At 39.1% G+C, this 17,361-nt stretch overlaps 1 protein-coding gene across 1 annotated transcript; it reads left to right on the top strand.

The window, feature by feature from the left end:
* The first annotated feature begins 523 nt into the window (after positions 1-523).
* On the top strand, positions 524-15,170 carry LOC106083672 (breast cancer anti-estrogen resistance protein 3 homolog). Its single transcript, XM_059364805.1, has 7 exons — positions 524-562; positions 841-1,249; positions 8,120-8,222; positions 8,292-9,490; positions 9,554-10,024; positions 10,080-10,486; positions 13,795-15,170. Exons 2-7 carry the CDS (start codon positions 941-943, stop codon positions 13,940-13,942), a joined length of 2,637 nt encoding a protein of 878 aa, XP_059220788.1. The 5' UTR covers positions 524-562; positions 841-940; the 3' UTR covers positions 13,943-15,170.
* Positions 15,171-17,361: the final 2,191 nt, after the last annotated feature.

The following is a 17,361-nucleotide window of genomic DNA, read 5'->3' as shown; positions in this document are numbered from 1 at the left end:
TGAATGTAAACGTAGTGGCTATAATAAAAAAACCCTGAAAGGCAATTTATCATACAATTGGAAATAATTTTACACAAAACAATTATAAAAGTCATCACCCGAGTGCCCATGCCCCGACAGTAGGCAAGGTCGAATAGACCAATGATATATTTTACGATCCTAGAGAGAATATATAAACGATGGCCCGCATATGATATATAGATCGTGCTAGGGGATTTTAATACTAAGATAGGAACGAAGAATATCTTTCGACCAACGATCGTAAAATTTAGCCTCTGCGATGGAGAGTCTGGTAATAAATTGAAACTAAAAACCACAGCTTAACTATGGTAGCTAGTGGCTCTAGGTGGCAATATCGTAATTTTCATAAATCCACGTAGATTCCCCCCGATCAAAAAGTGAGAAACCTTATAGATCACCCACTCATTTATTCGAGATGCTAGACATACGATCGACTTGGGCAGCGAACTTTGAGTCGGATCATTTCTTGTTGTAGCCGAGGGAAATATACGTTTTGACACTGCAAATCAATAAAAGTACTTCGAATTCTCTGGATATGAATGTAAGAAAAAAATTGATTAAAAATGTGAAAACTTATGAGGGACAGTGAACTTTGTAACTAAGCCAACTTTTGCTGAAAAGTATAAGAAAAATCAAAAATACCTATAATATATTTTCTTAAGTTTGTGACAAATAACAATAAAAAATGTTCAATTTTACAAATTTGTTTCTATTTGTTGTGGTAAATTGTGGTTGTGTTTCCACAAAACTGCTGTCCCTGCTATGAATGGGGTTGAAATACCTTGATGGTATCCCTTGATTTGGTTTTCTTCGACGCAGCTATGAAGAACTGAAAACCCGTGCTGAAAACATCAACGAAAAAGGTGAACTCGAGACGGACAGCAATAGCTCAAAAGCGAAGGATTCAACAGCAGCTGATATGGACAACGAATCCTCCAATTGTGGTGGATCATTTAGCCAACCATCAATGATGGGTTCCATAACAACTCAAACGAATGAACAACAAGAAGTTTTGGCCCTTAAGAAGGCCCTAGAATGGGAATTAGGCTTGGATTCACGTGATTTGCGCTCACACGCCTGGTATCATGGGCCATTGCCACGCCAACGTGCCGAAGAGATTGTTCAGCGTGAAGGAGATTTTCTGATTAGAGATTGCACATCCCAGCCGGATAACTATGTCCTTACGTGTCGCACTAAAACATCTGTGCTTCACTTCGTTATCAACAAGGTGAGTGGTTTTTGTTGTCTTATTCTTCTTTTTGTTTCTTTTTAGTGTCCAATTAAAGGGGAAACGAGTGAGAGGAGGTATTGGGTAGTATATTCCAATTAAAAGGCAAACACTAAGATAGGCCGAATTTAAAGCAAAAACACATAAAAGCGTGCTAAATTCGACCAGGCTGAATCCACCACCATGGATTCAGCTAAAAATGTATACAAAATAAATTTTGTTGAATGGCATACTCTTATTCTACATACCAAACTTCTGTCAACCGGTTTACATGGAAATTATATCACTGATTTGGACCGTACTTCGCACAGTTGTTGGAAGTCGTAGCTGAACACCGCATGCAAGATTTCAGCCAAATCGAACAAAAATTGAGGCTTGTGAAGTCAAATCGGGAGATGGGTTTATATAGGAGCTATATCAGATTATAGACCGATTTGAACCGTTATTGGAAGTCATAACAGAACACCACATGCAAAATGTTAGCCAAATCGGACAAAAAATGTGGCTTCCAGGGGCTCAAGAAATTAAATCAAGAGCTCGTTCCAGGCCATACTTACTCAAGGAAGTTAAATATCCTCGTTTTCATTGGAGAGGGTGAATTTAAACGGGAGATTGTCCTTATTGCAGCCGGAGTTATATAAGTCTTGCATAACTTTTATCACACGCTCACAGCACTGGTTGCTCCGGGTAATATGAAAAAAAGAAATTCATATCTTTTCCAGTATGTCTTCAAGCATTTGAAAGCTTTTGATTAGTAATTCAGAACTACAGATAGTTCTTCAAAATCTTCAGCGCGAAACAATTGACTACCACACCAATGATTAGCCCACGACAATGAAATAAATTAATAAATTTTACGCAACCTGTTCCGGGTTTCAGGTATCAGAATAAACGCAAGAAGAGGTAGAATAGCTCTTGGTATCTGCTTAAACTTTTCGAAAGGAAATTCACTGCTCCCAGAGAAGTGAAGGAAGACACGAGTGAGCTGGAAGAGAAACTTCATGTCGTCTCTTCAGTCGTCTGTTCCCTAAATCTGAGTTTTACCATTTCTGAAGGCTGCTTTCACTTCATCATAATTACTCATTAAATCCTACACAAAGACGTACTCGATGTTTGGTGATCTAGTCGATCCACAAAGCTCATCGTCCATCGTGGGTGTGAGGTCACCTTTCTCTTCAAAGCTCATCGTCCATCGTGGGTGTGAGATCACCTTTCTCTTCAAAAATTTGCTGCAGTCGAACTAAAACGCATGTCGCCGATACAACAAGCGTAAATACCGGCATTACGCTTGTTGTATCGGCAACAATCATCACAATTGATCTTGAATTCATTTAACATAATCTGGAGTCATTCTTCGGTTGTTTGAGCTTTCCCATCTTTTAATTGAGCGCATTCAACTTAATTTCTTTGGATTCATTTATGAAGACCAGGGCTTGATATTCAACGCTCTCAAGGTGTTTGCCCTCAATGTGCATGCTTTACTTCTCCAGATAAAACGTGCTTACCAAATACTGCTTCACCCGACCAGATTCCTTGTATATAGTCTTGTGGGTTCCTGACTGACTGACTGAGGCTGGGGGCAGACCATTGCTACAAGGCGTTTTGCAATGCCTGTTCTTTTTCTCTTTGATTTTGCATTGTAATCCTTCCAAGGGCTATCTGCACTATTGCCGCATTGGTCCATGCTACTTTCAGAACAATCAAGTATCGCTGAGTTGGAAAATGTGGAGACATTCGCATCCATGGCTCTCTATCGCTTGGATGGGTGTATGGTATTGGCACCAGCAGGTTTCTCACTGCAACAGCCAATGCGGTATTTGCTCTCAACTTGTAGTTAGTAGAATTTCTCATCTTTTTGCACATTAATTCGCCTTTTACCTTGGTTATTTCGAACAATTTCTGTAATAAATCAGACTTATATTTTTCTTTTTTTCTGTAAAAAGCAACAAGCGCTTTCAGAATAACAAAACTTCTAAAAGACAGCGAGCGCTACAGAAATGACTTGATCAGATATATGCGGGAAGTTTAATGTTTTGCTTCATAGGGACTTTAGCGCTATAGCATTTAAATCGGTTCTCTCTCTCCATTTTTTGGTAGTGGACTTAAGAAATTTGAAGCTTCCCATGACATGGTTTTTTAGGGACATGCGACTCCGTTCACTTACTGGTCCATCAACAATTGCCAAGTTGCATCTTTCTGATGTTGCTTCAAACTGGGCTAGGTTCATTGTACAGGTTTCCTTGTTTTTCTCCGTATTAAAAGAGCTCTTCTTGAATTACATGTTGTATTGTATTCGATAACTTAAATAGAAAATCCCTTATTCAGGTTTGACTGAACTTTATGAATGACACAAATCGATCAACGAACACCTATTTCTACTAAGTTTTTTTGCAATATTTTACTAAAAAGTATTTATGAATGGACGCACCTTAATACGGTGGCTATATACCTGAGGTCACACTTGTACGTTCAAAACTTCCAAATCAATGATCTATCATTGATGTGGTTTCAGTAACAAAATCATCGTCAGCAGGTAGCCAACGGAAAAACACACATCAATAAAAACAACGTATGCCTTGTTCTCCTTAATTTGAATGTAAACGTAGTGGCTATAATAAAAAAACCCTGAAAGGCAATTTATCATACAATTGGAAATAATTTTACACAAAACAATTATAAAAGTCATCACCCGAGTGCCCATGCCCCGACAGTAGGCAAGGTCGAATAGACCAATGATATATTTTACGATCCTAGAGAGAATATATAAACGATGGCCCGCATATGATATATAGATCGTGCTAGGGGATTTTAATACTAAGATAGGAACGAAGAATATCTTTCGACCAACGATCGTAAAATTTAGCCTCTGCGATGGAGAGTCTGGTAATAAATTGAAACTAAAAACCACAGCTTAACTATGGTAGCTAGTGGCTCTAGGTGGCAATATCGTAATTTTCATAAATCCACGTAGATTCCCCCCGATCAAAAAGTGAGAAACCTTATAGATCACCCACTCATTTATTCGAGATGCTAGACATACGATCGACTTGGGCAGCGAACTTTGAGTCGGATCATTTCTTGTTGTAGCCGAGGGAAATATACGTTTTGACACTGCATGTAAGCTGTGCGTCGAAAAATTACAAACGCATCAGATGGCTACGGCATATTCCTCTCGACTGGACCCATTTAATAAAAAAGTTTTTCTTGTAGTCCCGATAATATAGGGATGAAACGGCAAACCTATACCCAGGACATAGCGAAATTCGTTCTTGGTTACTGAAAGTATTCCCCAAAGAACCCATACAATAAATTTAGCTTCCACGATGGAATGCCCGATAATGAATTGGGGCTAATAAATTTCCCCTTGGCCAAAACTCAGCACTAGATTTCAACATTGTGAAACTCACAAGGTCCCATTTCAAGAACGATATGATGCCTCGACGATGTAGGGCCTGAATGGCATACAATCCACCACTCCATGGAAAATGCATTAAAAGATAAATCTATTCAGCAGGAAAAAGAGAGAGCAAGAAGTGGGCAAATCGAGATGGACTGGGGTATCCATGAAGTCTGAAATCTCTACCAAAGATGGCTTTGGTTCAAATGGAAATATGATAACAGCTAGTTTGCTAAGGATGTAGAAAGAACATTTTTCTCAACTATTGTCATCCGATTGTGTCCACAATGAGAATACCACAGAACGATCCATGATGACGGTTTCAAGTATATATACCGCCTAGTCCAAATGAGAACAGCGTGGCAGTACTGGGGGGTGAAGAACAACAAGGTAGAAAGATCCGATGGTATGCCATCTTCCCTATTTAAGACCAGAGACGATACGCTTATGAGGCATATACATCAGCTAATCTGAGCATGATTGAAACTTCAGGATGATAAGTTCGGTAAATGCAATCATCAAATAAATAAATCTTATTTCCCTCAAATGTCAAATACTTTCAGGCTTACTGTGTAAGAGATTAAATTTTTTAGTCAACGAGATAATTGGGCCTTAAGTCTAATACTGACTTCCACTTTTCGGCCGAAAAACTGTCAAATCACATTGTAAAAAAATGGTGATGAAGAAAATGCGAACACATTCCGTAGAAATGATACTAAGTTCAATGACCAAAATTAGCGACATGTCGCTGCGCCAATAAAAATGTTGCTTCAATTAATTGCCAATGTAATTAAATACGAAATAGGCTATCGTGATTTCGACTGATTGACCGACGGGCATGGCTAGATCGACTCAGAACGTCGAGACGATCAAGAATATATATACATTATGGAGTCTTAGACGAATATTTTAAGGTGTTACAAACGAAATGACTAGATTAGTATACCACCATCGTATGGTGGTGGATATAAACAAGTAAAAGCGTGCTAAATTCGTCCGGACCGAATCTTATATACCCTCCACCATAGATCGCATTTGTTGAATTCTTTTCGTGGTATCTCTTTTAAGACAAATAAATGATAACGTGCTAAGTTCGCCCGGGCGGAATCTTATATACCCTCCACCATGGATCGCATCTGTCGAGTTTCTTTTCTGGCATCACTTGCAGGGCAACCAAAGGTTAAACAAAAATTAATATTTATGCTATTGCAGCTATATCAAGTTATGGTCCGATTGAATGTTCAAAACCATAATAGAAGTCGTTGTGTAAAATTTCCGCCAAATCGAATAAGAATTGCGCCCTTTTGGGGCTCAAGAAGTAAAAAAGGGAGATTGGTTTATACCAAAATTTGAAGGTCATGCGAGAAGCCGTTGTACAAAATTTCAGTTAAATCGGATAAAATTGCGCCCTCTAGATGCTCAAGAAGTCAAGATTCCAGATCGGTTTATTTGGCATCTATATCAGCTTACGAACCGATTTGAAACAAATCCGATAGGAATTGCACCCTATAGAGGCTCAAGAAATCAAGATCCAAGATCGGTTTATATGGCACCTATATCAAAACATGGACCGATATGGCCCATTTACAAACCCAACCGACCTACACTAATAAGGAATTTCAAGCGGCTCGCTTTACTCCTTCGAAAGTTTGCGTGCTGTCGACAGACAGACGGACGGTAGGACAGACTGACGAACATGGCTAGATCGACTTAAAATGTCATGACTATCAAGAAAATATACACTTTATGGGGTCTTAGACGAATATTTCGAGGTGTTACAAACAGAATGGCGAAATTAGTATACCCCCATCCTATGGCACAGGGTATAAAAATGTATATCGATCAAATAATAAGTGAAATTTTTTCTCGGCCTGCTTTGCGGGACAAAAAGAATCAAACAAAGTATTAAAGAATTATTTTAACTCGGAGTCACTATCAGTCTTAATAAAACTTGACCAGTTTTTGTTTAGTTTCTTGTTCAGGATGTAATCAATGGTTTAAATTTTCGTTGTTGTATATTCTTGAAATGTAGCTGGATATTTTCTTAAATCATTATATAATTCACCAAATTCATTCCTTTTTAGTGTAATTCGATTTTTTCCAAATTATTTTGTGTTATTAATTGCACTGATTCTGGCATTTACTGTGTGTTAGACAAATTTTTTCTCTTATGAAAATAGGAGCCAATAAACTCGGCTCGGCTTCGCCTGGCATCAGCGCGCACTCTGTTCACACCCTATTGCTGGCGACATCTGTCAGAATCTAACTTCTCTCCAAAAAGGTACCGCACTGCTGCATGCCGTTCGGACTCGGCTATAAAAGGAGCACTCGTTTGCTTCCAACGGGTTTTCAAAATATTCCCCATTAAGATCTATACACTTTTGCTTGCGTTTCATCTTGGAATACCCATACAGTCGACTACTGTTTACTTTCGGGCTCATACGAGAAAATCCACGATTCATCACCAGTCACGATGTCATAGACGTGTTTCGAAGCACCGCGATCGTATTTTTGGAGCATTTCTTTAGACTAATCTACACAAGCCTATTTTGAGCGATTGACAAATCGTGTGGGATCCAACGCTAATAAATTTTTTTTTACGCTCAAATGTTAATGCAATGAACATTGAATGTATGCCGGGCCCACTAATGCCTAAGGATGTCTCAATCTCACGATAGGTCACTTAACGATCTTGCAATATCAGTTGGCGCACAGCACCAATGGTTTTTGGAACATCAACTGATTTTGGTTGACCTTCACGTTATTCGTCTGGGAGTGAACTACGACCTCGGTTGAATTCACCATACCAACGATAAATTCATCGATGCACTATTGTTGAGTTAATCCACGCCGAAAGTTGTAAAAAATAATCGCACGAAAATGTTCACGATTTAATTCCATTTTTTGGGCAAGATGAATCATTTATGTTACTGTAAACAACACAAATAGCGCTTGTCCGTCCGTCCGTCTGTCGAAATCACGATTGCTGTCGGACGAATGAATATATCCGTTTGAAATTTTGTACGTATACTTCTTATTGATATAGATCGTTGGGGATTTGCAAATGGGCCATATCGGTTCAGATTTGGATATAGCTCCCACCGATTTTAGATCTTAAGCCCCTGGAAGTCGCAATTGTTGTCCAACTAGACTGAAAGTAGTGTTCTGTTTTGACTTCTAACATTCGTGTTAAGTTGGGTCCATATCGTTTTATAACCTGATATAGTTCTTATACATACCGATTTGGTCCCAAGAAGTGCGAACTATAAATTTTTTGTACTATAAGTTTTTAGTACAATCCATGATGGTGGGTAAACAAGATTCTGCTCGCCGAACATAGCACATTTTTACTTGTTCCTTATCAGATAGGCAGAGATAATCATTTGAAACTATTTGACTTTTGCAATATTCCGAAAAACCCTGTTTTACAATTCCTAGTTTGATTAACTATTCCATTTTCTCTATTATTAAAGATTTTGGTGCAACCCGATACTGTGTATGAACGGGTACAATATCAATTCGAAGAGGATGCCTTTGATGCTATCCCCGACTTAATAACATTTTACGTTGGTTCTGGTGAGTTTCTTTAATTACAATTTGTCGGATTATCCTATTTAAAATTTTTTTCATTTTACTACAATACAGGAAAATCAATTTCTTTGGCATCGGGAGCACGCATCCAATTTCCCTGTAATCGAAACTATCCCCTCTCTTTTTACGGTCATAAAATTGTTGGCAATCAATTGCATTCCCAAATGTTAGCCGGTTTAAGAGGTGTCAGCCCATTGAATTCGCCGCTGGCAGCCAATGCCGGTTTTCGCTTTGGCGGTACCCCCATGAATCAGCAGCAGTCTCATGGGATGCTGCAACATCAGCAATCACTGCCAACTAGCATTGGTCAAGCAGGCGGACAACAGCAACAAAGTCCTATGTCTTCGCCGCCACGTAATAAAATATATCCGGCACCGAGATTGCCTTCAAAAAAGCAACGATCTCAAAGTCTAACACCGGCTCAAGCCATTGTAGTGTCAAACATCAAAAACGCCGAGAGTGCCAATAGTGCTGATGGTATACTGCAAGGAAATGGCATCGCAGGAGTTTCGGATACAGCGGTTTCGAACGGTGGTGGTAGTGGTTCCTTGACCCATCTCAATCATTCCAATGGTCATACTTTCCGACCTGACTCGGCCAGACGTTTCAATCAATTGGAGAAAAGCAACAGTGTTTGTGGCGCTCCCAGCGATGCACAGCTACATAACCACTTGGATAATTTGAATATACATGGAAAATTGCCCACCAATGGGTTCCAGACTATTGCTCGTTGCACCGTGGGCGATGTGGTCGACCATGCCAAATTTACAACTCACTCGTTGCCACGGCCAGCCACGAATAGTTTCCGAGGCAACTTAAATAGGACTTCAAGTTTGGCAAGAGATTTCAATGTGGATGCTTCTTCGAATATGTTTTCGAGTTTGGAAATTAGTAAGATTCCAGAATTACCTGAAAAGCCTCCCAGTCCCCCACCCAAACCAAATCGCAGCAATGTCAGCAGCTTGGCTCGCCCTCCCAAGGAGATGGGCGGCTTGGAGCATCAATACCCTTTGCAGCGTCAAGGCGGCATGGCTGGAATCTACCAACTGAGTGGTTCCGACTCGGGCAATGGATCTGGTGACTCTATGCCTGGAGATATGAATGAATTTATAGTACATCGTGGCGTAGTCATAAAAAATCCCCGATTTATGAGCACGTCCGCATCTTCGGTAACTCTCAAAAGTTTGTGCGAGTTTGATGTGCAAGCAGCCGAGGAGCAATTGTTCACATTGCCATTGCCCGAAGTCAAACTGGTAAGCATGACAGAGATAACTTCTCTGTTAAATTTAAATATTTATGTGGTTTTTTCTCTACAGCTTTCCAAATTTGATGTGGACAACTTCAGCACACTTTTACTGCCTTCTGTGGAAAACAGACCTTTGGATGGCGATGCTTTGAATACTTTCAAAATGATGTTGCTGGAAACTGGGCCCAAAATGTTGGCAGAACACATAACGCGCATCGACATAGGCCTATTGATTGAGGCTCCACCTACGTCTCTTGGTGAAGCGGAAGAGGAAGAGAAGAATGAGAACGATTGCAGTCTCTTGGATTGTTGTGGTCTGGAGCTACTGACATTACCTCAGGGTAAAATATTTCGCCAGGATTTGATTGAGCGCACCCAATGCATGAAGCTCATGGTGGCCGTTACAATACTCACTTGCCAAACGGATATGGACCGTGCGGAATTACTAAGCAAATGGATACAGGTGGCTGTTGAAACAAAGACGGCTTTGGGAAATCTGTTTGGCTTTTCGTCCATAATGTTGGGTTTATGTATGCCTCAGGTTAGTACAGACGGTTTATCAATATTGACACATAATAAAGACCATTTCATTTTAGATCCAAAAACTCGATTCAGCTTGGCATTTATTGCGCCAGAAGTATACGGATGATGCATTCATGTTCGAGGCAAAACTTCGTCCTACCTTGATCAGTATGAATGAATGCTCAAATCCCCAGGCGCCGAATACAACAGTTCCTTATGTACTCCTCTATGCTTTGCTTAAGGATCGTTCGGTAATTGATATCCTGAATTTTAATAACTCCAGTGAGAAGTCGTCTCTGTACAATATGTGCATAACTTCATGGGAGAGCAAGGCTGATGACTTTGGAATGTATATTAACTATGCGCATTTGGACTCATCCCGTCATTTCCTCAACAGTCTGAAATTGTATCGTAAAAATGCAAAAATTATTTTAGAAGAATCAGTATCAAGATTGGATGAACTGTTGAGTGATGCTTTTAGGTGAGTTTTGTGAAGAGGGAGTTGCGATGAGGTCACTCAAGTAAATTAAAAACAGAGTTTTCTTTAGGTTAGGTTGAAAAGAGGGTGTGGGTGTTAATCCGCCCCATGCCACTATGGACATACACCAAAGCCAGTAATCGGCTTGTTTTGCGATCTAAGTACTAAAAAAAAGTTACCTCGAAAAAGAAAATCTAATTTAGGAATTCCGAGCCACGCTCCTAAGTTGGTTCATGTCTGGTATTGTGTCCCCATCTAAGTGCCGGTATCTGTTATCACAAAGGAAATGCCCCAACGTCTCATCATCTTCCCCGCATTCCCTACACTTGCTATCACTTGCCGCACCGATTTTACATAAGTGAGCTTGTAGTCCTATGTGTCCCGTTTTGATCCCAATAGCTATACTGACCTCCTCCTTGCTTCCTTTCAGTAATAGCCTCGTGTTCTCACGATCTGGATCCCCCATAGGATTTTCGCCGTCCTACCAACCGTTCGCTGTTCCACAGGATTGCATGCGCATTCTTCGCCCACGCCCCCCTGACTCAGACTGGGTCGACCCGAAAGGCTTCGGGTTAACAAAGTTTATTGACGGCAGTCCTCTGGCCTTCACCGCCAAGTCGTCTGTCTTTCCAATCCCCCTTACTCCGTTATGACCAGGCACCCAAACGATGTGGATTGTGCCATCCTCAGAGAAGGCGTTAATCTTCTTCTTACACTGCAAGACTGTTCGTGGGCAGGCAGTCTAAAATAGATCTCAGTCATAGGATTGTAGATGGCAATACTAGGGTTCCGTCAATCCATGACTGTGACGCTGGCAGCAGTGCCTAGCACTCAATCTCGAGTGTCGTCTCAGGTATTCGATAGGCAACCACTTTTATTCCATCCAGGTTCCCCATCGTCGCCTCGATTATACCGCGATGGTATGAGCTGCTGCCATCCTCAATCGAATGGAGCCTTAAGTCTCATATCCGCAGTGTTTGCCTCACACTTAATCTGTATGTCAATGGGTGGGTTATCTAGAATAATCTCCAGTGTCCTAGCAGGCGTGGTCCCCATTGCTTCGCCTATGCCAAGACAACATGTCCTCTGAACCTGTTGTATGATTCTTACGATGCACTTTTTTTCCATAGCAGTCCACCAAACTACTGAAGCGTAAGAAAGTATTGGTCTAATTCCGCTTCTGTAGAGCCAGTGGACTATCCTCGGATTCAGGCCTCATTTCGGGTCTACGCCCCGTCTACATAGTGCCCAACATCTGAAAGCCTTCTCCGTACGCTCCTGACGCTCGGTATTTGACCGTGTATTAGGTATTTGACCGTGTATTAGGTATTTGACCGTGTCAGATATCGAAAGAAACTGCATTAAAACATCAAATTTTCTAATTATAATCAGAAAAAAAATTTTAAATATACTTGCAATGTATCATTAACTACTTGACAAAACGAGCAATGAATTTGGTGGCACGGTGAGCTAATGAGTCCGACTGCAACTTTGGTGGAGATTGTTCCTGACGCTTATTATATTTTAATTATATTTTGTATATGGAAATTAAAGAGTACATAGAATAAAGCGTGTAGAATTAGGGAGCGACGCAGGCAAGTAAATGCGCACCTGCGACTTGAACAAAATTGAAATTGAACAAATTGAACAAATTGAACAAAAATTTTTCACCTGCGGCGCTCCCTATTTTTACACGCTTAATGTTAAATTTCTCTTATGCACTCTTTAATATCTACATTATATTGTAATACAATAGTACGTTATTTTTATACCCTCCTCCATAGGATGGGCTATACTAATTTGGTCGTTCTGTTTGTAACGCCTCGAAATATTCGTCTAAGAGCTTATAAAGTTTATATATTCTTGATCGTCATGAAATTTTAAGTCGATCTAGCCATTTCCGTCCGTCTATCTGCCGAAAGCATGCAAACTTTCGAAGGAGTAAAGCAAGCCGCTTAAAATTTTGCACAAATACTTCTTATTAGTGTAGGTCGGTTAGGATTGTAAATGGACCATATCAGTCCATGTTTTGATATAGTTGCCATATAAACTAATCTTAGATCATGATTTCTTGAGCTATATAGCATCCATATAAACCGATCTGGGATCTTAAGTTCTTAAGCGTCTAGAGCATCTAGAGGACGCAATTATTATCCGATTTGACTGAAATTTTGTACAACGGCTTCTCCCATGACCTTCAACGAACGTGTCAAATATAGTCTAAATCGATATATATACTGATACAGCTTCCCTATAAACCAATCTCCAATTTTTATTTCTTGAGCCCCTAAATGGCGCAATTCTTAATGGATTTAGGTGAAATTTTACACAACGACTACCACCATGGTCTCCAACATTCAATTCAATTATGGTCTGAATCGGACCATAACTTGATATAGCTCCAATAGCATAGATATTATTATACCCTCCACCATAGGATGGGGTATACTAATTTCGTCATTTTGTTTGGAACTCCTCGAAATATTAGTCTAAAATCCCATAAAGTATATATATATTTTATATCGTTATGAGATTTGAAGTTAATCTAGCCATGTAAGTCCGTCTGTCTGTCGAAAGCACGCTAATATTCGAGGGAGTAAAGTTAGCCGCTTGAAATTTTGCACAAATACTTCTTATTAGTGAAGGTCGGTTGATATTGTAAATAAGCTATATCGGTCCATGTGGTGGTGGTTATGGCGACTTCCAACAATTGGGCTAAGTATGGTTCAAATCGGTCCATAACCAGATATAGCTGTCATATAATCCTATTTGGGTTCTTTACTTCTTGAGCGTCTAAATTCCTATTCGATTTGGCTGAAATGTTTCCAACAACTGTGCTAAGTATGATTTAAATCAGCTCATAAACTAATATAGCTGCCATATAAACTGATCTTGAATCTTGACTTCTTGAGCCACTAGAGGGCGCAATTCTTATCCGATTTGGCTGAAATTTCGCATTACGTGTTTGGTTATGACTTCTTAAAACTAACCTGACCTGAACCGGAATTAGCAGCCATTTAAACCGTTTAGAGGGCGCAATTCATCTCCAATACGGCTGAAATTTTGCATGAGGTGTTTTGTTATGATTTCCAACAACACTGATAAGTATGGTTCAAATCGATTCATAACCTTATATAGCTTCACCGATTGGGGCAATACATGTTTTGGCTGTTGGAGACCAAAGTGGAATCCATTGCGCAAGATTTCAGCCAAATCAGAATTATATTGAAAAAAATCAGAGAATTCAAACCCAAAACTTGTATTGTTTCATCTTTTGTATTGTAATTAACTTATAAATATTTTTTTTACAGGACTGAATTTCATATTAAATTTTTATGGGGTAGTAAAGGAGCTACCGCCTCGGCCGATGATCGTCATTCGAAACTCGAGAAGGTTTTAGCTCTAATGGCTGACAAATTCTGCAATGCCGATGCAAATGGAACGTCAACAACTGCCTAAAGGAGCTCTGAGCCTTATGGAATGTTCTCATAGGCTAAAAAGAGAAATACAGTGCTAAACGCATATATATTTTTATGTGTAGAAACAATTAAGAATTTTGATAGATACACAGCTATTATAAAAACAATTTTTTACGATATATGCTTAAAGACCGCAAATAGGAACATCAGAAACAAATCAAAACTCAAACTATAACAAACAAAGAGTTAAAGTAAATTTGACATTTTTTTATTCAATTAGTTTTCGTGACTTTTTTTCGTAAATTTTCAACAATAATAACTACCTCAAAATAATAAAATTTGTCATAGTTTTGTTTCAATACCACACAAAAATCGGTCATACCATCAACCCCCCCACAGAAAACAACAAACAACACAAGATAGTTTTGAAAAGGCTCTTCCCTTCAATTGACTAGAAATGCAAATGCAAATTGGCACTGCATTGAATCGATGCATCATTATTTTTGTCAATGTTATATTTTTAATTGTTATTATTAATTTATCATGGTAGTTTTATTTTTGTTATTTTCCTTGTAAATTGTGATTGAATTGGAAATTGTACTTATCACGTGATTGACGAGGCAAACACAATGCTCTTGTAAATGTTACTAACTATCTACTTATTTATTCCCTACCCTTCGCTTCTTGTTTAAGTTTTGTTATTACATCGTGCATATTCTCGTTTAACAAATCGATCTCGATAAAAAGTTGCTATCGCTATTTCGATAGACATTTCTTACCGAATGACAGAAAAGATCTAATAAAAATAAAAATAACATGACAAAATCAAGGTCTCTCTATTGTTTGGTGGAAATTTAAAACCTGTCTTTTCAATAACAATATGGATATTATATTTGAGCAGCATCGGTTGTTCATTTTCTATTTATTGTAATATTTTTTTTTTTGAGACAATTTGTACGCTAACAACACAATCACACTTCAACCCACATACTACGTATTTTGTATTATATTTACCTGCACTCAATATCATCGATTAATTATGTTAAGATACATATTAACTTATTACTATGTTGTTTTTTCCAAACATTCCAAATTGTTTTTATTGACACACGCATATTTCATAGGATGTTTTGGTTACATATAAGTACTTTACATATACTATATAATACTATATCCTCTAAATGGTATCCTAGGCTAGTAATTAATACAGAATATAGCATTTATATTTATATACCGATAAATATAACAAAAATATATATAAAAAAACATTACATAAAGTATTTCATCTTATATCAATGACTACTTACTATAAAACAAACATTCGACCCTTTACAGTATACCCAGTAAAACAAAATGTACGATGCCTCTATCAGCTGCGCTTCTTCTCCAATCTCTGACACATAGTTTGTCTTCACTAGTGATCTTTCCATTGGAGTTTTGGTCGTACTTGTTTACATATACGACAATGCTTGCCTTCAATAGGCTTCTTCGATGGGGCTGTTATCTTTCATTTTGACAACATGACCTAGCCAACATAACCGTTGCATTTTGATACGCTTACCTTGCTTACGTCGTAATGCAGCTCATCCAGTTCGTAGCTCAAGCGATGCCGATATTCTATATCAATTCAAACTACTAATGAATTTCCCATGAACATTCCACTAAGGAACAGGTAATACTTCTCTTATATCAATGCATGCAGTCCGATGTAAGTTTAAGCTCAATGATAAGGGGCCTCTTTTTTCATGCCGTGTCCGAACAGCGTGCCGTAAGCGACAACACTTGGTAATAACCCCCACGGTTGCCTTCATCAATTCAATATTTTCTTCGTATTATTTGAACCTGTAGCGCACAGCATGTCCGCCAATGACGCTGAACATCTGTATTCGAAACAGAGAACATCAGAAAAAATGTGTAGAGGTGGTTACGCCCTCCTAATGCTTGCGACATTGTAAGGTACTACATACTACCATGAAAAAACTTCACCCCAAAGAGGAGTCGCATTGCGGCTCGCCGTTCGGACTCAGCTATTAAAAGGGAGCTCCTTATCATTGAACTTAATTAAATGTTCATTTGATTCATTTACAGCGGTGCCAATGTAGATAAAGTTGTTAATTTTTTCAAAGTTGTGGTTATCAACTTCCTCCATTTTTTTTATCTGTATGCAAGTCGTTGTGAAAGTTGATACCATCCATTTTGTCTCATCTCCATTTACTGCCAGAAAAACTTTCACTGATTCCCCTTCTATACTTTCAAAAACTGCAGTTACTACTTCCGGTTATCGACCCACGATATCAAGACGTCAGCGTAGGTTAACAGCATGTGAATAGTGAGCCATGATTATATACACCTGCATCTCGTATAATCTTCTCCAGCAGAATATTAAAGAGATCACATGATAAACTGCCTCCCTGCCTGAAACTCCACTTGGTATTGAAGGGTTCGGAAAGGTTCATTCCTATTTTAATTTAGGATCGTGTATCAGCAAACGTCATCCTGCAAAGTCATATCAATTCTGCAGGGATACCAATACCAGACATTGTATGGAATACCTTTGCACGTATTCGGCTGTCAAAGGCGGCCTTGTAGTCGACGGATAGATGGATGGTGTTGATCTGTCTTTCTCGAGTCGTTTCCAGGATTTTGCGCAGTGTAAATATCAAGTCTATGTTGGATTTTCCAGGTCTGAAGTCGCATTGATAAGGCCTAATTATTTCATTGACTTTAAATTCTAAAGTTTCACGAGTTACGCTCGAAAGTATCTTTTATGTGATGTGAAGGAGACTAATTCCTCTGTAGTTGGCACTCACTATCTTGTCCTCTTCGTGTACATGACATGGTATGCTGAGGTTACAATCATCGGGTAAACGTTATTCTAGCTAGATCGGGAAGACGAGCTGATGCAAACGGCCTAACAACAAGTCGCGCCTTCGGTATTATATAGTTTTGCCGGTGCTAGGTGGCTATGACAAGCTGGTACAATGAATATACCATCATCAGTGATTGGCTCTGTGCCATCCTCATCGCCGCCATTATCGTAAACCATCAGCTGGGAAATGTGTTCTTTCAATTTTCTTAGCCCACTATCGATATCTGTCAACAGATTTATTTCCTTTTCTCTGCAGAATGATGTGCCTGTACCGAAATTCATTCTGGCTCCTGAACATCTCGATTCGTCCATACTCACGTCATTCCATTTTTTTATTTTTCTTGCGGAATAGACCTTTGTCATCTCTCCTTTTCCCCTGATACCTCTCCTTAGCCAAGCGTTGTTGTAAGTCACTATATGGTTATCTTATATGCCGCATTCTTAGCTTCAGGAGCTTTTTGACACTGGTCGTACCACGAAGTTTCCTCGTGTGGGCTTAATTTTCCGTCTTTTGGGCCACAGATATTTTGCTTCCCTATTTTCGTATTAGTATATCACACAACGATTTTCATATCATGTAGTTGGCAGCG

The sequence above is a fragment of the Stomoxys calcitrans genome, chromosome 3 (assembly GCF_963082655.1).
Source record: "Stomoxys calcitrans chromosome 3, idStoCalc2.1, whole genome shotgun sequence".
Lineage (NCBI taxonomy): Eukaryota > Metazoa > Arthropoda > Insecta > Diptera > Muscidae > Stomoxys > Stomoxys calcitrans.
Note: the sequence above shows the minus strand (reverse complement) of the source record. Positions and strands in the feature narration are given on the sequence as shown.

What these genes read in the sequence shown, in the direction of transcription:
- LOC106083672 (XM_059364805.1), top strand. Translation starts at nt 941, where the DNA reads ATGGACAACGAATCCTCCAATTGTGGTGGATCATTTAGCCAACCATCA. An exon ending in TTCACTTCGTTATCAACAAG is followed by an intron (nt 1,250 to 8,119) that starts GTGAGTGGTTTT and finishes CTATTATTAAAG; the next exon opens with ATTTTGGTGCAACCCGATAC. An exon ending in CTGTTGAGTGATGCTTTTAG is followed by an intron (nt 10,487 to 13,794) that starts GTGAGTTTTGTG and finishes TTTTTTTTACAG; the next exon opens with GACTGAATTTCATATTAAAT.